General features: G+C 35.9%; 2 protein-coding genes across 3 annotated transcripts; both read left to right on the forward strand.

Annotated features, from left to right (window-relative positions):
* Positions 1–462: 462 nt before the first annotated feature.
* Positions 463–1,532, forward strand: LOC150090841 (homeobox protein Hox-A7-like). The gene is made up of 2 exons (XM_090374781.1): positions 463–922; positions 1,249–1,532. Exons 1-2 carry the CDS (start codon positions 463–465, stop codon positions 1,530–1,532), a joined length of 744 nt encoding a protein of 247 aa, XP_090230907.1.
* Positions 1,533–11,225: 9,693 nt separating this feature from the next.
* LOC150090842 (uncharacterized) lies at positions 11,226–21,349 on the forward strand. 2 transcript variants are annotated; one of them, XM_090373109.1, is made up of 3 exons: positions 11,226–12,698; positions 12,762–12,903; positions 19,693–21,349. In XM_090373109.1, exons 1-3 carry the CDS (start codon positions 12,285–12,287, stop codon positions 19,983–19,985), a joined length of 849 nt encoding a protein of 282 aa, XP_090229235.1. In that variant the 5' UTR covers positions 11,226–12,284; the 3' UTR covers positions 19,986–21,349. The 2 variants fall into 2 exon arrangements, with proteins under 2 accessions (XP_090229235.1, XP_090229227.1); XM_090373101.1 differs by having other exon boundaries at positions 11,227–12,903.
* Positions 21,350–22,632: the final 1,283 nt, after the last annotated feature.

Consider the following 22,632-nt stretch of genomic DNA (forward strand, 5'->3'; position numbering starts at 1 on the left):
TTAATGAATTCATTTCTTGTGAGTAATCGTATATTTTCCACGTAGGGAGCTCTTAGTAGGGAAGTCTTCTGTGATGCTGCTGTATTTTCACTGGAGTTTATTTATGTTTCGTGATAAAGGCTATTAAAGCTGACCTCAGGGGTAGCAAACAGAGTTATATCTGGTGTGTAACAACCTGGCAGAAATCGTGCCTTTTCGCAGTTGGTTTAGCCAATATAAACAAGAGAAGAAGCCAAAGGGCAAGAGATCTGTATCGCACAGTGTATTGTGTTTGCATGCGCTCACAATATGACAGGGCTTCAGTAGCTGTATGTGCCAGCGGTCATCGGATACTAGTGATTGGGCAGCGTGGCTCACGTGATTCTCCATTCTCCCCCTCGAATATCATTACTGTGTGGATGGTGGGGTCGCGTGTCTGAGGGCATCACAAATCATTTGCCGGTAGTCCCCCTAACCTTCATTATGAGTTCGTTTTTCAGTAACATCTCGGGCAGTAATTGGACTTCGAACAACCAAGAACAGTTTTATATTGAGAATGCTAAATACGGAGGGGGTTACCGAGAGAACCACTTCCCTCATTACAGCACCACCCCTGCCTTCCCTACTAGGTATACAGCTCACAGTTGCCAAGAAGTATCAAATGGCATCTCCTCCTCCAAAAATTTGCTCTTTGACCAAAACACATCGCTCTATGACGTCACTCCTTTCAACCAAGTTATCCACGGCAAGCCTGATATTGCAGGAGAGGGACCAGATATCCCTACCAGCTGCTCAACGCCAGCTTTCGCTGTTTCTTACAATAAGCCGTACGATACGAATCCCACTAACCTCTTCAGCTACGACCGCCGACCCGAGGAGCAAACCCCCAAAGCGTTGCCAACAGCCAAGTCTGACATCTACCCGTGGATGAAATCCTACACAGGTTAGTACTAACTCATTTAACTCGTTTCAAATTTCGCAAACTTAACTTCCCGTACTTCGCGTGAAACCACGGCATTCGCGTGAACTTAAACGAGTGTCATGATTTTTTTTTTCCCGTTGCTTTAACAGTCCGTGGATTAAACCAATATGTTGGAAGTATTAGGCTTAACTATGTGCGCTCTTAAACCTTTGTGTCTGTGTGTTTGTGTGTTATTTTGTGTGAAAAATCCCTGCAGTGCTCATCTTAGTGCCCTCTGTTTACTCCCCGACCCTGTACAGAATATTAATTCTAATAATTCTTTTACGTTCTACTTTTTTTGTCTGCAGATGCAAGACAAGGACCGAAGAGAACTCGCCAGACGTACAGCCGCTATCAAACCCTAGAGCTGGAGAAAGAATTTCACTTTAATAAATACCTCACTCGTCGTCGTAGAATAGAGATAGCTCATAGTTTGGGGCTAACGGAAAGGCAGATTAAGATCTGGTTTCAGAATAGACGAATGAAAGCAAAAAAGGAAATCAAGGAACAAGGAGAGCCCGTACATTCTACTGAAAGCCAAGAGTCACGAAATCTTAAGGAGTTAAACCAAGAAACGGTAATTTTAACCTGAACGGCTGTAAGATCGAAAAAGGTGGGAGGGGGATGAAATTGTGAGAGGAACAAGCCATTCTGGAATAAGTTCTACCGCCAGCTATCGCTGGTGTTTACAGGTAGGACGCCCACACTGACACCTTCTCTCCTCCCTATCCCTACAGCAATCTTCACCCTTTCCTCTCCCAGTTTTCTTAACCCTAGACAAAGACAATTTAATTTATTGCATCCGACAACCGTATACCACCCCATTTTACAATGACCATGACAACACAAGATTGGCATCTCCTTTAGTTCCTCTGTCACAAGTATAAACTCAAGAATAGCTTCTGGCCAAATTCGCTTTTAACATATCTTACCCCTTTTAACTCACAATAGGAGAATATGGTTTAGAGAGACGGGTTTATGGTACTACTCTTAACTGCAGATAAAAGGAAATGCTTCTCTTCTTTTGCTAACCTTCCCTCTTCTGTACCATATTGGATATTGCTCTAACCACGAAGACCCAGAAATGGTTGTCATAGTAAGTCTTCTCTTTTTCTGTCTTACTTTTCTGTTTTATAATACAAAAGTAGATAAGCATATTATAATAAATATAACTTAAATAATAGAGCAGAATGCATGAAAATATTAATGGCATCTTTATGCATTGTGGCCTAATAACTATTCAACTAATCTTGTCCAAACCCTTTTTGCTTTGATTAATTTTATCAGATCTCTAGTTAGTTTCATTATCTTTGCCATTACAAACTATTTAGTTAAATTACAATTAAAGAATATCCTTATTTCAAATTTGATTTTGATGAATCAGGTTGTTTAATACTAAAAGTATTTTTTTTTAAATGAAAGGTAAGTTATAGAAGTGATATTTGGCTATACTGACCTTATTAACAGCTAATATTTGTGATGGTAATATATGCCTGAAAAATGTCTTTAATATATAATTTCTCGTGTATGTGTCTATATATATTTAATATTTTTTTCTTCTTTTTACATAAATAAATTCATCATTATTATTGGTGGATAAATTCTCGCAATAAAAGAACACATGTGATTATTTTCTATTCCTAAATTCACCGTCTCTTTCTCCCCTTTCATCTCTTTTCCTCTGCTCTCCCCATACTAATAACTGCCACTTCAAAAGCCTCACCCTAAGAAGCAACTTTGAGAATAGTGTCGTAAAATGTGTGTACGACAGTTCCTAGGCTCATGACAGTAGTATTTATTGCTGTGGTGGTAGTGAACACAAGGAAAAATCACGTGACTTTGAAGGTTTATTATACCCACTGCAGTGTGCCGTAGGAAGGAAGGGATGCAAAGAAAGCTGTTCTAAATATAAGCACCAATTTCGCTTGTCTGTTGTGCTATTAATGGTTCTAGAAATCATGAACATTCCAAATGAAATCTTTCAATGTTGTGATATTTGCAACAGTCTTCATACGGGTATTTTGGAAACGGGTTCAATGTATGTATATTTACTATATTGTGGTTTACAATTTGTGATATATTTATTTTTGTGATAATTTTATAATTTATAAAAGATGCGAGGTATTCGATTTTTGTTGTGTGTCTGTTAACGATGTAGAATATTGGCTGCACGGTCTATTTTTACCAGTTTGCCTCCTACAACAGAAATAAATGAGAAAATGTGCTTCGTATTAATTTAATCTGACGTCAGAGTTGAGTGAACTGTGTATCAGTGTAAGCTGTGAATCATTAATTGTGATATATGTTATATTAAAATGCATAATAGAAATATAAATGTGTATAATTTTCGATAGAAATTAATAAGACTGATTATTTTTATACTTCTTTACAGAAGCATTTATTGGAGGGTGTGTAAGATGCTCACAAATGGTTATTTATATATTTATTCTGAATTATCTATAGATATTTTTATATGATTACATTAAGAAATGATAAAGCCATTTTAGTGTTCTCATAATTTTGTGCACAAAGTTCTCTATATTTTATTATACAATATTATTGATAAAACGCCTTGTGTATAAATCCAGTAATGTATCTAGGTAGTAATGCATCATGAACATCTTTGAAAAAGAGAAAAATATTGTCACTCTTGATCGCCATGGCGAAGAACTTTGTGTCTAGTCATTGGTACATAATAAAGATCGTAAAAACAAACCTTTTCTGTTTCCTGTCATCCTTGAATACAATATCAGTTATGTGTAGACAAATAAATACTGAATTTAAATTATATGAAGAGAAGAGATTTACAATCTTGAATGTTTATTAGTAGACTTCAAAAGATATACCCAAAGGTTTATTGTAAGTGCAATACATACATTTGAAGAAGTTGACTTTTATTTGAGGAGTATTTTCGACTTTCGCAAAGGATTTTTTTATTATATACATTAGGCAGTAGACATGTGTATGCCTATTTTATGTCCTACTAGTTCAAATGATAATTTTGAACTCCCGTGACATTTTATATTACTGGCCAACAAAGAAAAAACCATATTTTCTTTATGGATACCTACGTATAATGTTTTTCTTAATTATTTTTTGTTTTATGTACATATTTTATTAGTCTCTGCCTCCACACATTCAGTATTTGTCATGAAAGGTAAAAAATGTATCTGTACATCAAAGAGCAGGGTTAGTTTTTGGTACAGCAGAAAGGTACATTTGTACAAAATGTGTTGGATTTTTTAATCTGTTTTGGAATGTAAAATAATGAACTGAATTTGTATAACTTCGACTACAAAACTACACGGTATATTATACATTTATTGGAGGTTGTGATTATACATTTGTTTTCATTTTTTCATGATCAGCATCTGTCAGTAATCAAGCTTTCCTTCGAGATTCACATATATTCAATAAATAACAGTATTATATAAAATATTGTAGTTTAGAAATAATTTTATTGATTTAGCACACATCTATATAGAAACTCAGATTTAGCACACATCTATATAGAAACTGAGATTCTTAATCGAAAAATAAAGAAACATGTTAGAGGTTAATGTTTATACTGATAGTCTAATCTTTTTCTGCAATCATTTAATTACATAATCAAGTAAAGTGAAGAACTAAAGCTTGCTTTATAAAAATCTACATAGATCAAAATAGCATCTGGCTTAAAACTGGCAAATATGCAGAAAAGTCAGGTAAAAAAATCATATTTTTTCTTGTCTATTCCAATTAAAAGATTTCTTTCACTCTCTTTAAATATATCATTCAGATATGTAGTTCATACAATTTTTAAATTATTTTCTGCATTATAATGCATTTCTTTATAAGGTCTGATACATCATGAAGCAGCACTGCATATAATAATTTATTTATTCTAAATGCATACAAAATTGGGTTAACCCCATTTGCCATACACAGATCAATATTTGAGCTATTATATATATAGATTAATAAAATAAATAGTACAGATGATGCTTCAAGGCGATCGTACAAAAATTTAAGTTGATGTTTATTATAAATTTTGTATATAAAAATACGTCATAAGAATAGTGAATCAGGCTGGCTCTAAACCCGCGATCAACTGATTCTGTATACACATTGCAAATATGAGATGTTTACAGAACAATATGCAAGCAATCCATTTATTTTAATGCTCTACTTTATTCATATCTGTAAAAATAGTACAAAAGTTCAAACACCCATTTAATTATTACATAATACGTGCATACCACGAAATTGCTCATGCAACACAAAAATCCAAAGTTAGAACTTCCAATATTTAAATATTTCTTAGAAACACCACACTCAAGGAAGGTAACTTTTTCGTCTCTCTCAGAGAATGTCTTGTAAGTCTCTTGATGATTGAAAATTATCATGATAATTATCGTGATCTTTTAAACGATTATTTTTCCACATACATAACTAAAACTTCCAGTTTTAAAAAGATTATTAAACCAGCTTGTGTATTCCAGCCAGTAAGATGGATATTTCCTTTAAAATGACATAATTTCACCTAAAAGGAACATGACAAATCCCTGCTTTGCTTTTCAGATTTTTATCCCCAGAAAATAAAATCTGAAAGCTATGGTGTTAACATTACACTTAGGATTATGGGAAATTAACATATATAAATGAAGATTTGCTAGATTTTCAAATAGAATTGATATCTATTGGATTGTTCTGGGATAATTAACTCAATTGACCATTCTTCTAGATAAATATTGCTTAATCATAAAAGATTATCGTACCAGCATTAGAGCAATATTTTGTATCGAAATCTTGTGACTTGGACCCAAAGTTATTGCTACCTGATGTTATGTAATATTTACATTCATCCTCCCACTCCTGCTCACTCAATTAAATGTTCTGTTCTGTTTTAATAAAATAAATTTAAATAATTACATAATGCTATAATGTTTAAAATGAACTGGAAATCATTTACCATCTTATTACAAGGCTGTAATTTTTTTTTTTTTTTTTTTTTTTGAAATACTGAGATAAACATATTATAAAAATCATATTTGCCCCATTGAAGTCTTCATTTGTAATACGTACATTGCCATTTTGTTTATTTGCAAATATGAAAGCTTCGCCAGTCATCTTGAAGCTAGAATTCTTGCGTTACATATGGTATGTCTTGGATCTGATCCTTTTGGGTACACAAGTTGCTTCACTACACGTAGCAAAATTCCATGAAAAAAAACAAAGCCTACTTAACATGACTAATCAACAAATAATGAATATCGTATTATAGGCTGTCCAAAATAAGATTTAATTCAATGTGCAGATATTATTGAGCCTATCATAACATGATGGTAAACATTTGACTAGCTGGCTGTGCTCGTTCAAAGATATATATACAGCTGCTCATTTAACACAGATATTTGTTTGTTATATGCACATGATACTGAGATCATCAGCAGTCTAACGTTATACTGTAAGTATAATGGTAATTATTATATTTAGTCCTGATCAGATTAAAGGAATGCTAGCCTTAGGACTCTGCACAAATTACAACTGCAAGGAAGGGATCACATTTTTTTTTTCATAAAAAAAAGACTTCAATGGGAATGTTTCGTTTGTAATAATAGGGTGGGTGGGAAAGATATTACCTGGGAACCTAAAACTTTAATTGTTTTACGTGATTTATGAATGCACCCCTTAATTGGGGGAGCCTCAGTCGAGAACAGATATAACACTCCTTTTATTTAACTTTTAATTTTTGGAAGAGCCAGATTTATGATTTAGCTTACACAGAACCTTAATTGGGTATCAGACACTCAGGTATTCTAGTATCATTTGTGCAACATGCACATTAACCTTTGAATTTCATTAATTTTTATGTGTGAAAACCCTGTAATAAATTTGTGAAAGATTCAATCTCCCAGAAAAAGAACTTAATTTTTACAAATATTTGTATAGGGCGACAAATATGTAACCTTATGATTCATGTACACACTTGAATAAGTGGTGATATCTTCGTGTTTAGGAACACTGAAACAGCATAGAACATCAGAGTAGATATAAACAATCTATATCTAAAAAAATTACTAAAATTCGCCACGATAATATTATATTGATTCCTATGTCCTCTTCTGGACACCAAAAAACCATTTTCCCCTTATATTTCCTTCTATTTTCTAATTTCGAGGAACCCATGTGCATTTAGAGTCAATAAAATTTACCAACAACATTGACATAGGGACTAAAACTGTTAATGACATTCATTCTATGATTTTCTGGCATGTAATCATTTACATATTGAATACATTTATATTCTCCCATACTGACGAACAGTATTTTGAGCTCCAAATGTGTTAAGTTGCTCTCAGTATGGTGCTTTGAGACCAGCTTGGTCTTAAGTTGTTGGTAATTCACCAGACTCTGATATTTCTGCAGTATTCATTCTTTGTTATTCTGTTCTTTAATGTATAATAATCTGATTTTGCATTTTTCTTTTCGAGTATGTCTTAACCTGCATATAAATGCCTTTATCTTTGTTCATATGGCATAATATGTAGTTTGATAATAATCTTTATTGAACTGAAAGAAAAAAAAAATACAAAACAGCCTATAGGTCAGTACACATAGCCAAAGTGCATTACATCTGGAATAATGAAAATGAGGACGAGAAGAGGGGGAAAAAAACCTTACAATCAAAAGTTATGAAGTTTCATTAATACATAAAATGAGGAATATAAGATTTTTCTCATGATAAATTCCTTATAATATGATGATAGAAATCAAGACTGCTGTGACTTTTTTTTTCAGAGAGATATAGAGTTTAAGGAAATGCCAGAAAATATTTTAATTTGGAAATACATTTGGGTGTTCAAGTAACAAAATATAAATGGGTATTCAAGTAACATTCTCCAAACATTAAACTCATGGATGTTAACAGGCAACAACATCCACCATCAATTTGATGAAAAATTTAACTCTACTGAAGACTAGATCATATTACATTAGATTAACTCTTTCCATAAATACAGAACAGTTCAAATATTTCTCATTGCAAGGATATAGGAATAAAACAACTCAAAATTAAGGCATATTACATAAGTGTAGCACATTTTGCTGTACGAACATGGATCAGAATGGTTATATGCTGCCAAGGCACACTGAAAAAGAATTATTAAATTTGTTTTTGATTTTTCAAAGAAATTAATATATTATTTATTTATTTTTGTTCATTGAATAACCTACGTTTCACTCGAATGCAGAATATTCGCAAAAGCTCGTATAAATAAGTGTAGTACACAAATATTTTCTTTTGACTATCCATCTGTGTTTTATATACAACAAAATATTAATATCGCAACCCTAATTTATGGTATCCTTTATTTCTGTCCAAGATTGTTTCACTGCCTCTTATGGCATACTTTTGCTAGAAACAATAGCCATAACACACGGACGATGTAAGATTTAATGACACATATTAACCTAATTTGATGCGTAATGAACATAACATCATTTCATTCTTATAAGAGATGCTTGCCTTCGTTATATCGATGTTTCACAGTAGATAAAGCTACCCTCATGAGTTAAGCTTCTGTTTAGTAGAATTTAATACTAACGCTGCTGCAGAGAGTATCATTTCATATTTATGGTGTCCGATATCTGACAAGACTCTTTTACGATCTCATAATTGCATTTGAAATAGTAAGTTGACACCCTAGTAATTTATACGATCTCTAAAAAGGTATTTATTACAATAAATTTAATTGGAGCTAAAGGAAGAAAGTGTGCGTTTTATTGTAGAGGTTTAGGATCATTATTTTGTCCTAGGCTTTATCTTAAAATGCTTTTAGTGTTTATGTATAGCCTGAAGAAGGATGTGGAAGCTTTACGATTTATATCCTCTAGTTAATAGACTATATAAATTTGAAATCACCATTGACTGATTCATTTAATGAAAACACTTTGTTTCTAACCACTAATAAAGTTTAATTAGTTATTATAGCTGTTCTGGTCTCTTTTATGTACACACCATAAGATTAATTGAATATTGTGTATTATATAGGAAAGTTATCCACATAGTTGTGGAAAAAGTCTGTTGATCTCATTGGCTAACTATTAAGAGGTTTATCATCATCTGTTGTGGACGAAAAACGCCCAACCTTTTCTAAATTCAGATTCTGAGATTGTTCATTTTTGTCAGGAGAAAGTAAAATACATTACAGTCTGCAATCTTGCTTAAAATGCGTACTCCACACTTGTGTATAATGGGATCGTTTGACATCCTTACTAAAAAGAGACGTTTATTCTCGCCATAGATACATCTTAGTCAAAGTCCACAATAGCCAGCTAATGAGTGTAAGCCAGCGAAACGGTTCTTGTTCACAACCCTATTATGACCTGTAGTCCAACACCGAAGCGACCAACGAATGACAATCACATTCATAGGCGAGACGAGTCAGGAGATGAGCACAACTAACACACAGGCAACCACATTTTACTGCCTGAGGCGTAAATTTTCTCATATGAAAAGCGTACAAGAATTTTTAGCAGCTCTCTGACGCCGACAGCGGCCATATTTGTTTATGTTAGGAGGAAGTAAGTATGGCTGCCGCTGCGAACCGCTACCAGGCGTTCGATCACCAAACGAACACTGAGAGAAACGGTCGTGTGTTTGCCGTAGTGAATTATATCCCCTGCTATGCATGGAGACACTTTTATAGCTTGACATGTGTTTATACTGTCGTGAATTACCTCCAGAAGCGTGCTGGGAATTTGCACAGTTTAGTTATGAACACCGTAGGAATGTAAGAGTGAAGTAGTCGAGTGATAAGATGCGAGTGTTACAAGAGTTTTGTATGCCGAATTTCATAAGCTATGAAACGAGTGTCTTATCAACACCCAAGCTCGTCTAGAAGAAATGGCTGATGTTTACTAAATACCTGCGAAGAACAGCATTTCTCTTTTTAATTTTATAATAGGTAATTCGCCTCGGGAGCTTAAAGCAGAAATGGCTGGACAATTCTTTACAGGACGTTTGATTGGGGGAAATTCTGATCCCTGCTATCAGTTAAGTACTTAATATTTCCAGTTTTAATTACAACTAACTGTAATAATAGTAATCCGTTAGCTTTGTAAGCTTTTCGCTAGTTTTTTTTTAGGTAATTTTAGTGACTGGCTTGTGTTAGTTTCAATATTTTGTTAATTACTGAGGGGGAAGTTAATCTTTTCAGCTTTCTTGATCAGCTTAAGGAGATTATGAAAGCGTCGTGGATTTAGATAATACGACCTTTGTCACCCTCCTGATAATTCTGGCGAATACAGTAGGGGGAGGTCTCTATTGGAAATCGGACTTGGGAAAATATAGTACCCCTAAATGAGATATTCTTAACTAAGGAAAGACACTTGCATTTCCCCAGGGAGCGGATCGCTGGAGGAACCGTTAAATCCAGGCAAGGTCTGAACTCGAACACACTGACAAAGCCCACCTCCTATAAATCACTGCGAAGAGGGGAGAGTTTCACTTGCTAAACCACCTAATGGTCATCGTCTGAACGAAGAGCGCACTTTAATATCTGGGAACAGAGCTCGGGGACCCGTGTCACTTTTATTCGCAGCCACCACGTGAAGTCTCATTTGCGCTTGTTTCGGGGAAACGGAGCATGTAGGGGACAAGCAAAACGTCCCATTTATATCTCCAGATATTTCGATACGCAGAAAAACGCCGTGCGATTCTCAACGTCGACTGCAACGGTGTCAGAGACTTGACGCATGAGCTTAGGCAAGGGCTCCTCGTGTTCAATCCTTTCCATCTCCCTGGCGAAACAGCGACTGGGTGCGAGGTCCCGATAAGCCACTGTCTCCGCTCATTAAGTAGAAGGTTCGCGATGAGCCTGCCTCAGTCTCCTCCTCCTCCGGCAGTTACGTCTAGTGAACTTTGACTGTTTCGATTGCGACAATCCCTTTTACACTACGACTCAGGCCAGAGCCCAATAAATAATTCATGCGATTCTGGAGCTACCATTTCTAACCCGCGCGCACATGCTGTGTAGGCCTCCAGGAAGCCCGCCGTGTACATGCGTATATACCTCGCCAGGTCACGTGTTCGCAAACGGCAAAAACGTACACAGGATATTCGGGTACAGTGTCACGTTTTTGCGTCAGCCTCGCTACCTATACTCTCGCTCCAAGACGAATGGGAAAGCCAGAGAAAAAAGAAACTTGGAGAAAGCTGGCAGATATTAATTGAGGGGGAAGAAATTATAATGTGGTTGCTGGGTTTGGGAATGTTCTGAGCGTCTCATTCGCCCAGAAGGGTATCGATCACCGAAGAAAATGAGCTGTGCGAAAAGGCAGGGGCTCTGAGCTCAGAGAGCTGGCGGTCCTAAGCATATCGAACCCAGCCTTTGGAAACTTAGCTCACGTTATCAGGCGTGCACCACGCGGACCCTGTCAGACCGACATCGGAGCAACGAGAGAGTGAGTGAAAGAGAGAGAGAGAGAAAGATACACCGTCGGCTCATAGCAGCAACCAAGACAGCCGTTTACCCTTCATGGGTTAACAGTAGTGTAGGATCGTGGTGTGCCTGTCGCTACTGGTGCTTCGCTTCCACAGTTGCAATCTCCAACTACGCTTCGTTAGTTGGCCTTGGCTGGCACATCGTACCGAGTCCAGTTGTTCCGAAGAGGTCGGATGCTTCGGTATCTTGGATAAGCTGTTTGACAACAGAGGTGTCAGCCCTTTTTGCGCTCTTATCTGCTGCACGCTGGCCAACTCAGATGTATCGAGTGGAAGTATTTCTGGAAGCTACCGGTAAGTGAGTCACTCACTTGGCTGTCTATCCCGTTACTAAAAAAAAAAAAAAAAGTTTTCGGGGTTACCTCCTTGCTTTCAGACTCTAGGGGGACAACAGAGCAGGTGATGTAGGGAGAAGTAGATTTTCTTAGCCCCGCTGCTAGGATTTTGCCACAAATCATCGAGTAGAGCGAGAGAAAAAACCGCTTCATATTGTCATCCACTGTTGGTGAATGAAGCGGGAGGTGTAGCTTCTCGGCACGTGCAGGGGCATAAATTCTTCAGTCAGTCCTGACACGTCTGAATAAAGCGGGAACATTGTACGCGATAATTAAAAAGCCGTAATCTATAGAACGGCTGCATTAAAGGTGTCTCCGACGATTATGTACTTAACCTTTAACTTATGAATGGCTGTGATTGGTTGCTGCGAGTCACGTGGTTAGTTGGGGCGAGCCATATTTGGAATAATGTGCTATTAAAAGTGTGCTAGAGGCTTCCTGAAGAGCAGAACGGCCATAATTCATCAAAATTGCGTGGAATATTGGACACAATTACTTCTGTGCCACAAATCACACAGTACACATGAGCTCTTATCAGTTCGTCAACTCGTTGACGTCGTGTTACGGCCAGCGAGGACAAGATGCTACGGGCCAGGACTATTACACGCCTCAGGTACAGACTTACGGAAGCTGCTACAGTGGACCCGGCTCTCCGGTTCAGCAGTACGGACCATATCCCCAACACAGCGTTCCTCACATCCAAAACGGCGACCACCACTACAACAGTTGCTCTCAGCGCTTAAGTCACCCCAACCCGAGTCAGAGCCCGCGAACTCCGACGCCGTCGGCAACGCCCGTGCCGAGCTGCAAGTACGCTGAGCCGAGCGCAGCATCGCCGCAAGATCTCAGTACGTCCGGCTCGCATCCGCCGCCAGCAGGAAGTCCAGAGTCCCGATCGTCACCTCAACCTCCGAGGCAAACTCCGCAACCTCAGCCGGCACCTCAGCATCACCAACAGCAATCGCAACCTCAGTCACAAAACCAGCAACCCCCGCAGCAGCACAGTCCACAGCATCACCAACAGCAATCCCACTCTCCCCAGACACAGCAGCAGCAGCAGGGACAGAACCAGCCCAAGTCCAACTACCCATCAAATCCTCCTCAGATCTATCCCTGGATGCGGAAGGTGCACGTGGGTCAAAGTAAGTAAACCTTTCTTCCTCTTCTTTTTTTAAACACCTTGTCTGAATCTCAACCGACGCTAGTCACCACCATCACCACCACACCTTCTCGTAAGCCTAACTCCGGCAACATCGCCGAAAAATCCAACAGCGGTAACAAAGCCACGAAGGAAAGGCGCAGTATGCGGCGCGTCTCCGCTCTGCAGTCGGTTTTCTGCTGCTCGAACGCCGTAAATATTCTCCGTACATCTGCTGTCAGTGAAAGACTCTCCTCCCTTCTCCCATAAAACGGCCAGCATTAGGCCTATAAAACTTTCCGCACGGCCATAATTTTGTCACTTTCCGTACAAGGGACCGCCGGCTAGACCGGAGCCCGGGCTCCGACGTACGGCCTGGGAGCAGTAAAGTCACCGGGCCCAATTGGAACACTCTCTAGGCAGTTTTATTACGGCTATAAAATTTGTTGGAATGCTCACTTCGGGGGTATCAGGCTTCTCGCTCTCCTCAGTCGCCTGTAGCGGTAAACCAAGGAGAGAGAGAGAGAGAGAGAGAGAGAGAGAGAGAGAGAGAGTGTGTGTGTGTGCGTGCGCGTGTATGTGTGTAAGATAGAGAGGAGTGAACTATTTGGACCGATGTTCTTGAGCTTAACGGGTGATAAGAACACATTTAGAGTGGAGACGCTAAAATGAATGTTTTCTAAGTAAAGCTGTTGCCAGGTGACAAGCTTTAAAGGGCCTGCACCAGCTTAAAGTGCAATTAGGACTTTAAGAATCAGTGCAGGTATTGTTATGGAACTCCTCTTCCTTATATTTTATATCTTAGCCCTTTTCTGTATATTATGATTTTCCTACGCCTTTCCTCTCTATTTTCATAAATTTTTTATACTATCTTTCCTTTCTATCACCTCTTTATCCCTTTTAGTGTTTAAATTTCGCTCTAAATGTATCTCTATCTTGATATAAACCACGTTTCTTTGCTCTCACTACGTACATTAGAATATTTGTCACTTAAAGCAGTGTTGATTATTGATCTGAGTAATGTTGGTCGACACCCCACAAAGACAGCGGTCTACCTCCAGGATTTATCGACTGGGGACTAGCGTTGGTTAGAATACAGATATTCAATTACTCTACTTTATTATAGCGTTCGTGTTAATGGAGGAATCTGTGTAATAGTTCATAAACTTTGACCAATTCACTCGAAATAATTTTGTATTTATATTCGACGTATTATAAGAGTTATATTTATTTAAAATTACGGTTGTTGTTTCTGAGAATGTTTAGCTAACGTTGATATAAACAAAGGAACCAACAATAGTTGGAACTACCAATGGCAGTTCACCGATGGTGCTGCCCCCATGTTTAAAAAGAGGTGTTGTCAGTAATTGATGCTCATAGCATTTGCTGTTTTCTAACTCTACTATACTGATTTTTAATGTTAAAATATGAAAAAAATTATTAAAAACATATTGCAGTTATAGATTTGTACTCAAAGGTTTTCCTAATTTTCAATTTATTTCTTAATTACCTGAAACTTGTAAATTCTTCCTTGTCGAGCAATATTATGTTTATATCTTTATTGTTCATATGCGTATCCCATGAGTAGAAAAGCTTAGACTTCACTTGATCAGCCCACGCACCATGATCAATGAATAAAAACAAAAAAAGAAAAAAAAAAATCACTGGAAAAGTTACTGAAGTTTGTTTATTAAATGATTTTCTTGTTTTTGCACAATCTCTCTGCTTGAATGCTGTGGCATGATCTCGAAGATTGCAAATTGGTTTTGCTAACAGCTTACCTCAAGTTAACTTATGTTGCCACAGATAAGCATAAAAACAAGGCAAAATCATGACTGTCTTATTTTTAAATCGTCTTTAAATGAATTACTTTGCATCATGAATGATTTTAGGTCAGATATGTCATGGGAAAGCAGCATATTCCACTAATCATTACTGTCTCTTAAGAATTTCTCAGGAATGTGTATATTTAGATGCTCAGCTCACTCACTTCTGTTATCTTCCCTTTTCCATTGACACTCTATACACATCATTTAATTTCTTTCAAATATCATTCTTATATCGTGCCTTAAATAGGAGTTATAAATAGAAGCACACGAGTGGCCTCGGTCTTACACTTCAAATAAACGAAGTTTTTCCCTTAAGAGAAGTATATTGTGACTTTATTTATAGAGGCACACACTGCAGATAAGCAGCTTATCCTTAGATAGTAATGATGGTTATTTCAAATGCAAGACTGGGGAAACTCGTGCTGAATGGTTTCGAAATGTCTTTTTCTGGAGAGATGATGCGTATACGAACAACCTAAATATAATTATTTCTGGAAAAATAAATCATTATTAAAATACATTTACATGGAATAATGTATGATTTGTATTGTTCTAGTTAGTAGATCCTGATATTTCTTGTTTGATATTTTAATAGAATTATAGTAGCTTTCTATTTAGCTTTTAGATAATATTTTATATTTTAGCGATATTCGAATTTAAATTTATTTATCTACACACATACACGGATCTTCAGAACGATTTATAAATGCTAAATAAATCTTTCTGCGCTTATTTTTATTTCCAGACAAAATAGCATAATGAATAAATAGTAGACAGTACAATACTGTGCCTATAAGCTAAGCCAAGCTAGATTAAAGCATGGATTTGGTGTTTCCCCATCCTTTATTATTCTAACGTACTATTATTGAAATATAAAGAAATTATTGGATGGTACCCCATATCTTTATTGCATTCCTGTGTATGTCATTTTTGTAAGCAATTAATAATAATAATATATATGTAGTTTATTTATATGAATTTAAGTTAATTTTGGCCTACAAACTTCAGTCAAAATACCCTTAGAGATTATAAACTCTGAAAAAAAGTGCTTAGATGGTATAGTTGGTATTTACCTGACATTTCCTTCTTGGTATCCAAACGCTGTTTACTAAACAGCCTTTGAACACCCACCGAGACTGTTTTGTAAATACTTCTAAATCTTCAGAGATTCCAAGTCTTCGTAGTTCAAATAAACTTAGAGCAAAATTCTTCAAACAAATATAGAGCAAAATTCTTCAAACATTCGAGCTTAATGAAAGGTTAATGTATCCATTTGCAATAAAGTCCCAGGTTTTTTACGCAGCTAACTTTGTTATAAAAGCATAAAACATGTCAGTGTGAAGCAAATCACCACGAGCGGCTTCTGTCATACACTTCAAATAAACAACGCTCTTCCCTAAAGAGGAGTATGTTGCTATTTTATATAGGCGCACACTGTAGATAAGCAGCACTGCACTTATCCTTTAATAGTGATGTTTATTTTAAGTGCAAGACCGAGGAAACTCGTGTTGACTGGTTTTGCAATCCGACATGTTTTTAATATTGTATTTATATTCACTATATTTTGCTGTTTGTTGTTGGAAATAGATTAATGTTGGCCAAAGTTCAGAAAATTTCAAATCGCTGATTTTATTATTTTATAAATACTAAGGAACTCACGAAAATTATAATTAATTAAATGCAAAAATTAAGATTTAATTTATACAATTAAGCTCGCCAGTATAGAAACTCGGTATAAAATACTCGATCATTATTTATCCCAAATATTCATTAATCTTCTCTCGTGGCTGCTACACATTGCTGTGTTTTGAACTTCAAATAGTAAGCTGAATTGACCAAAATATTGAATAACTTAAAGCTTCAACGAAAATAACTTAACTGTGACGTTTACTTTTTTGAAAACTTATTTGGAAAAATAACAGACAGCAAATTTTAAAAATTAAAGATGTCAATAAAGATCGGTTAAATCTGGTATTTTTGGTTAGATTTTATAACTTTTAATATTATTTTAGCTGTAGTAACCGGGTTTTTGCGTGATACTTTGATTAGTTAATATTAAATTCCTGAAATTTTGGCAACCAAAATTCTAGAAGAAATAAATGTCAACTGGTCGGATTCCGAACACCCTAAAAGTCCTGAACGTATGGTTAACCCACCATAATAATAAAATAAATTAAATAATCAAGAAAAGGAAACTGAACAACCGCTCATTCAAAACCAACTCCAAAATCGCTGTTATTAGTGGCGAGTGTTTGCGTTCCCTTTCTATTTTGTTGTATGTTTAAAGGCAATTAGGCAAGCATTGGAATAGGGTCACAAGATTCTGTTTCAATTGACGTGCGCACTTTACTTGAATATTTATTACATGACGATGAATTCAAGGAACAGATGTCACGTAAGGCGCTTAACACGCAGTGATCGTAACTTTCCACAATTGAGTAGTAAATAAAGACAATATACACCATACCTATCCTTATTTTAACAGATCCTTGTTCATGAACAAGGATCTGTTAAAATAAGGATAGGTATGGTGTATATTGCCTTTATTTACTACTCAACAGTGCCATGATCTCGCAAACACGAAACGATGAAGACTTTTAATGCTTAAAAAATGTTCCTTCTTTCTGATAAGAATTATCCTTCAACTGGCTCACTATTTCATAGCTACCCAAACCCAACCACCAAGAAAAAATACTCCTTTTAAGGATTACTAAAGGAAGATTTTCACGTCGCCATTTTAGTACATCAAACAGGGCCCTCTGGCGGAGCACACGTGAACCGTCAGTGATTTATTTTTGCTTCCAGTCGTTTATGAACGACAATAAGTCTAGAAAAAAGACAAGAGAGAAAAGGATTTTAGATATTATGAATTTATTTCTTCCTTCTCTGTTTATATCTTTGAATTGACTAAGTTCATTATTGTTGCCAAAGACCGGACATTTGTTCGAATGGTTTTAAAGGATCCTTTCTCAATGCATGTCATTCTAAAAGTGTCAAAATGGATAATAATAGTCTATAACTAATGCTTTTAAATATAAAACAGTATTGAAAAAAGAGAAACAGTTCCAAAGTTGCGAATTTCCGAATAAAAAGAACATTAATATTATAACGCAATAATTATAAAAATATTTCTAATGATAGTTGAAATCCTGAATTTGGGTTATTAATAATTTTGATATAGAGTTTGTAAGTTACTTAATTATTATGAAGTGAAACTGCTTAGTAATGATAAAGAAACACTCTTCCCCAAAATAATATTGAGATCTTAAAATGGCATTATGCCGAAGTTTTATTTTAATTTTTTATTTACATGTTAGCTGACTTAAATTACGATTTATTCTTGGATGAACTGCTTGTTTTCTACTCTTAAACCCCCACAAAACTTAGACAAATATCTTTTATTTCCCTTGCTTATAGATATAATATAATTCCTTTATAGACATGAAATTTTCATAAAATATTTAAATTCATGATAGCGTATTTAAATAAATGCAGTGATGTGTATTCACATATTAATTATTATGTTTTTAAGTGCACGTTTTATTTGACTTAACAGTTTTTGTTCCCTTAATAGCTAGATTCCTCCAAAAAGGGTAGGGGGGGGGGGTTACCACACGGTCTTGAGAAATATTGTAGTGTTCTGTGTTTTATAGATGGCTGTAATGTATTCTCTTCGGTGTTGTTATAAACACTAAATTAGCTCAGTCTGTAAAAATGGCCTCTGTGGTTGGGATTCATTGCGAATACAATTGACAACTTGGATGTAGTTCAGCCTATAACTGTAGAAATGGCCAGCCCAAGTTACAATAAACCTGGGCACAAAAATCTTACTGAAACCTTTCCGATTATTTCTCCATATTATGAAAACATTTCTGTTATCCCTATAGGTGTTGTGTATCGGCACACAGCGATAAGATAAATGTCACCTTTTTATGTGTATATACAAAAATGGGTGCACTAGAATTTGCCATAACACAGGATATCTGTAATCGCGAACTGCACCCAAGCTGTCAGTCATATTCGATTAGATTTCTCCTTCTAATGTGTCCTGTTTATAATATTTATTAAATACGCCAGATCTGGATTTTGTATTTGAGAAATGAGACATACTTTGGTTTTACCCTTCTATTCTGATTTTGACATTTATTTTCTAATTATTGGTTTTGATGAACCCACCTAAATACTAAGGTTATTCATGTTTTTGTCATCTACATTCAAGATTTCGAAAGTGAACCAGCCTGGCCAAAACTAAGAAATTAATTTTAATTCCGTGGTTTAAAATAACGGAAATCAATACTGGAGGAGTAATATATTAGTATTCGACATTAAGACAGTGAGTGCATCTTTGCTGAATCTTTTTTTAATTTAATGGAGGTTTGGGAAGTTTAAGCTAATTTACTATAAATATACGCAAAACTAGAAAATTACAAATAAATTAATTTCGCAGTTAAAACACTTATTGGAAATAGAAGAATTCACGCGACATGAGGAGTATCCCACTGAAGTTTCTAAAAATGAATATGTAAATTAAATGGTTATAATACATATAAATCAAGCGATGTGATTAATGATGGAATGAACACTTAACCAAATAGGTGATGCTTCATACAGTCGCTTATTTGAAAGAATTATCCCCACCCTTAAATAAATGCATTTCGATATATATGTATCTTATTACCTCACGCTGATATTCTTTGATAAAACTGCAATATGTGATATTCATGGATTCCAGATATCATTCACAGTTATATGCTGGAAGGTTTCGTAGAAATTATCTTCTCAATCTCTCCTTAGTACGTGTCATTCTGTATGAATAGATCACGATAGCTCGATCCTTTTATGGTGAATTGGAAAAATTAAAGAAAACGGTAATACATTTTAAAAATTAATTTTAACTATGTTTTTTCTTAACGTGTTTTAATGTTTATTTATTCATTTTCTATTTTATTTCTGTGTTCTTTCAGACGGTGTGAACGCTATGGGAGAGACCAAACGGCAGAGAACATCTTACACCCGTTATCAGACGCTCGAGTTAGAGAAAGAATTCCACTTTAATCGTTACTTGACTCGGCGAAGGAGGATTGAAATTGCTCACGCGCTCTGTCTCAGCGAACGCCAAATCAAGATCTGGTTCCAGAATCGCCGCATGAAGTGGAAGAAAGAGCACAAGATGGCTTCCACCATGCCCCCTCAGATTCCTCAAGTCATGCCTGATCATCACCACCACCCTCACCTGCACAGTGAAACCAAAGCGTAGGAAGATTTTCCCCTTCTTTTTTCCCCATCTTTCCCTCCCTCTCAAGATGTAACTGTGCAGTTTATTCATAGGTGATGAATCTAAGGCTTGCCACAGTGGAGCTTGTTAAAGGTATTTGGTTCAGGAGAGCACACACCACACAGGTAGAATACTTTGATGTTCGTCCTTGTTCTGGTAGAGTACAAGTTTCCTAGGCTACCACCAGGAGACAAGTTATATAAATATAAACCTCTTTATATTTATATGCAATCATAAACGAGAATCCTAGAGCATAGTGCAGAAACGCTAGCTTCGAAAGATATTCTTACGCTCTGGCCGTTCTCACATCTTCACACGAATCCCTTACTACAACATCGCAACTTGTGAACACATTTCCTTGCTTGGCAGTGTCACACTGATGCTCGTAGTGATGTTGTATTTATTATTTCCTGGTGTCTATTGTGTGTGTGTATGTATGTGTGTAGAAAAAGATGAAACCACGTAGTTTATAGGATTCGATGTATACTGTAGACTGTCTTTCAACCTCATCCCCAGTATTCTTACATTCAAGAATGCGTAGTTGCCCTATGATACCAATATATAGTCCCTTTTGTCATGTGTTAACAAACAAAACGAATGAAGTTGTCTGGTAGTGGTACTCTCCTGCCTCCAAGGCCGTTGATCTCCAGTGCTATAGACATTGGCTGCAGGTAAAAGAATGACCCAAATACTGAGATGAAAAAGTAAAGGGGAAAAAAAATTAAAGGCTTGTGGGCAGGTCTGAGGGATACGAGGTTTCTGGGGCACATAAATGTGGCATTAATTTATACTTGTACAAAGTGTAGTGAAGTAGTGGCTGGGATTGTATCCATGTTGTTATGACCGCCATCAGTATCTGTGTTTAATGTGTTTAATCAGTGGTTGTGAGGCATTTTGTGTACTGCTGTGGCACACGTAACTGTGTGTACTGTTAATTGTTCTCTATCTGCTGAAGAAAACGAAACAACAACAAAAATAAATTAAAAACAAAAAACGAATCTCTTCTTGAAGGCAGCTACCATGTCTTAAAGCATTTCTTATTTATACATTAGCGTTGAGCAGTCTCTAATGTACTTATGAAGTCTAGTTTCTTCATTCTCTCTCTCTCTTTCTCTTCGCTTTTAGTTTGGGACATTTTTCTCCGTTGACTCACCCCCTACAAATGACAGTTAAACTACCCATTTACCTCTAAAAAGGCAAGTTGAAATTTCAAAAAAGAGGAGTTGATTGTTCTACGAACGATACCCTTACACCAGTGGAAGCATTGAACTAACAGCGATCGGGAATTTCTTTCGTAGCTGCTGGCTTGGACAAGATTGATTTCCAATACTAGAAAAGTGAAGGAAGGCAAAAAAAAAAAAAAAAACTGCAAAATTTCAACACCTTCCAAAGGGAGGAAGAAAAAAAAAGTTCTTTACAAACAACAAATTTCTTTTGGGGAAAAATCTTTATAGAAGAATACTAAAAAAAAAAAAAAATTGACTGATGTACTTTATATCATGTACAAAACAGGAGAAGTAGTTTATAATAGTTACAGCCATAGTTACTACTGCAAACTATAGTCAATGTTCCAATGCTCAACGCTAATAGAGATGGACCGGACGTTGGACTAACTCAGTCTTTGTATTACTGGCTTCGAATCAAAGTGAATGTGTCTTCAAGGAATAATCAAATGAATGTTCTCCGGATAGAGAGATTGTAAAAACAAAAGCTCCTACATCACCAACTTGTGTATAATTTGTTTATCTTAATTAACGATCATCATACTGAACCAGTGAAACCCTTTCGTTATTTACACAACTTCTGGTAGCTATTATAAATCTTCTCTAGGCTTGTACTGTAGTGCCAACAATTTCTTGTGAATAATGGTCATCTCCAGTAACCTAATCTCATTCTGTCTCCAGTTTATAAAGTGTAATCTTCGACTGTACTTTGGACTGTGAATCTTCGAAGAGACTCAATTGGAGAGCATCTTTTCTCCCAATATTCCTTAACTTAATTCTGCCATCAATAATACAGTGGTCTGTGATTTATTTTAATAACTGATTGTTACCTTTGAAAACTTTAAACTTTTACTCCAATCAGAAATTTATTTTGAATTAAAATTGTTCGTTGTTAATTATTTTATATCAGGAATGTGTAATGCGGTTATATTTCATTTGTAAATTTTCGTTCGACTTAAAACTAATTTTCTTTAAGAAAAATAGTTATATTCCATAATATGTGTTTATGGACAGCAGTATAATATACAGAAATGATTCTTAGGTGGATTTATTAACCTTTTTAATCGGTTTATTTTCATTAAATATACAGGGGACGTTGCCAAACTACGCGTTACATTACCTCAAATGTTATTTTGTCTGACGCACACTTAAATTTAAAAGATTACACTGAAAAGGTGTAAAAGGACTCATTTTTTATCAAGATATCATCGGATCGGATTCTTACATATATCTGTAGCTGCGTAGATATTTCGATAGATAAGGTAATTGTAAAAAATTGTAACTCTCTAGCCCTCGGTTTTTAGTCCCCGAATAACCAGAACTTAAATATCAAACCACGGATAATGAATTAAGATTTTGGTCACCGAATATACGAATTGGTATTCAGCTTTTGTGAGTCCGCTTTT

This window comes from Mastigoproctus giganteus, chromosome 1 (genome assembly GCF_048544385.1).
Source record: "Mastigoproctus giganteus isolate SK-2022 chromosome 1, ASM4854438v1, whole genome shotgun sequence".
NCBI classification, from domain to species: Eukaryota; Metazoa; Arthropoda; class Arachnida; order Uropygi; family Thelyphonidae; genus Mastigoproctus; species Mastigoproctus giganteus.

Coding starts and splice junctions, on each gene's coding strand:
- LOC150090841 (XM_090374781.1), top strand. CDS start 463: ATGAGTTCGTTTTTCAGTAACATCTCGGGCAGTAATTGGACTTCGAAC. Junction 923..1,248: donor GTGGATGAAATCCTACACAG/GTTAGTACTAAC, acceptor TTTTGTCTGCAG/ATGCAAGACAAGGACCGAAG.
- LOC150090842 (XM_090373101.1), top strand. CDS start 12,285: ATGAGCTCTTATCAGTTCGTCAACTCGTTGACGTCGTGTTACGGCCAG. Junction 12,904..19,692: donor GAAGGTGCACGTGGGTCAAA/GTAAGTAAACCT, acceptor GTGTTCTTTCAG/ACGGTGTGAACGCTATGGGA.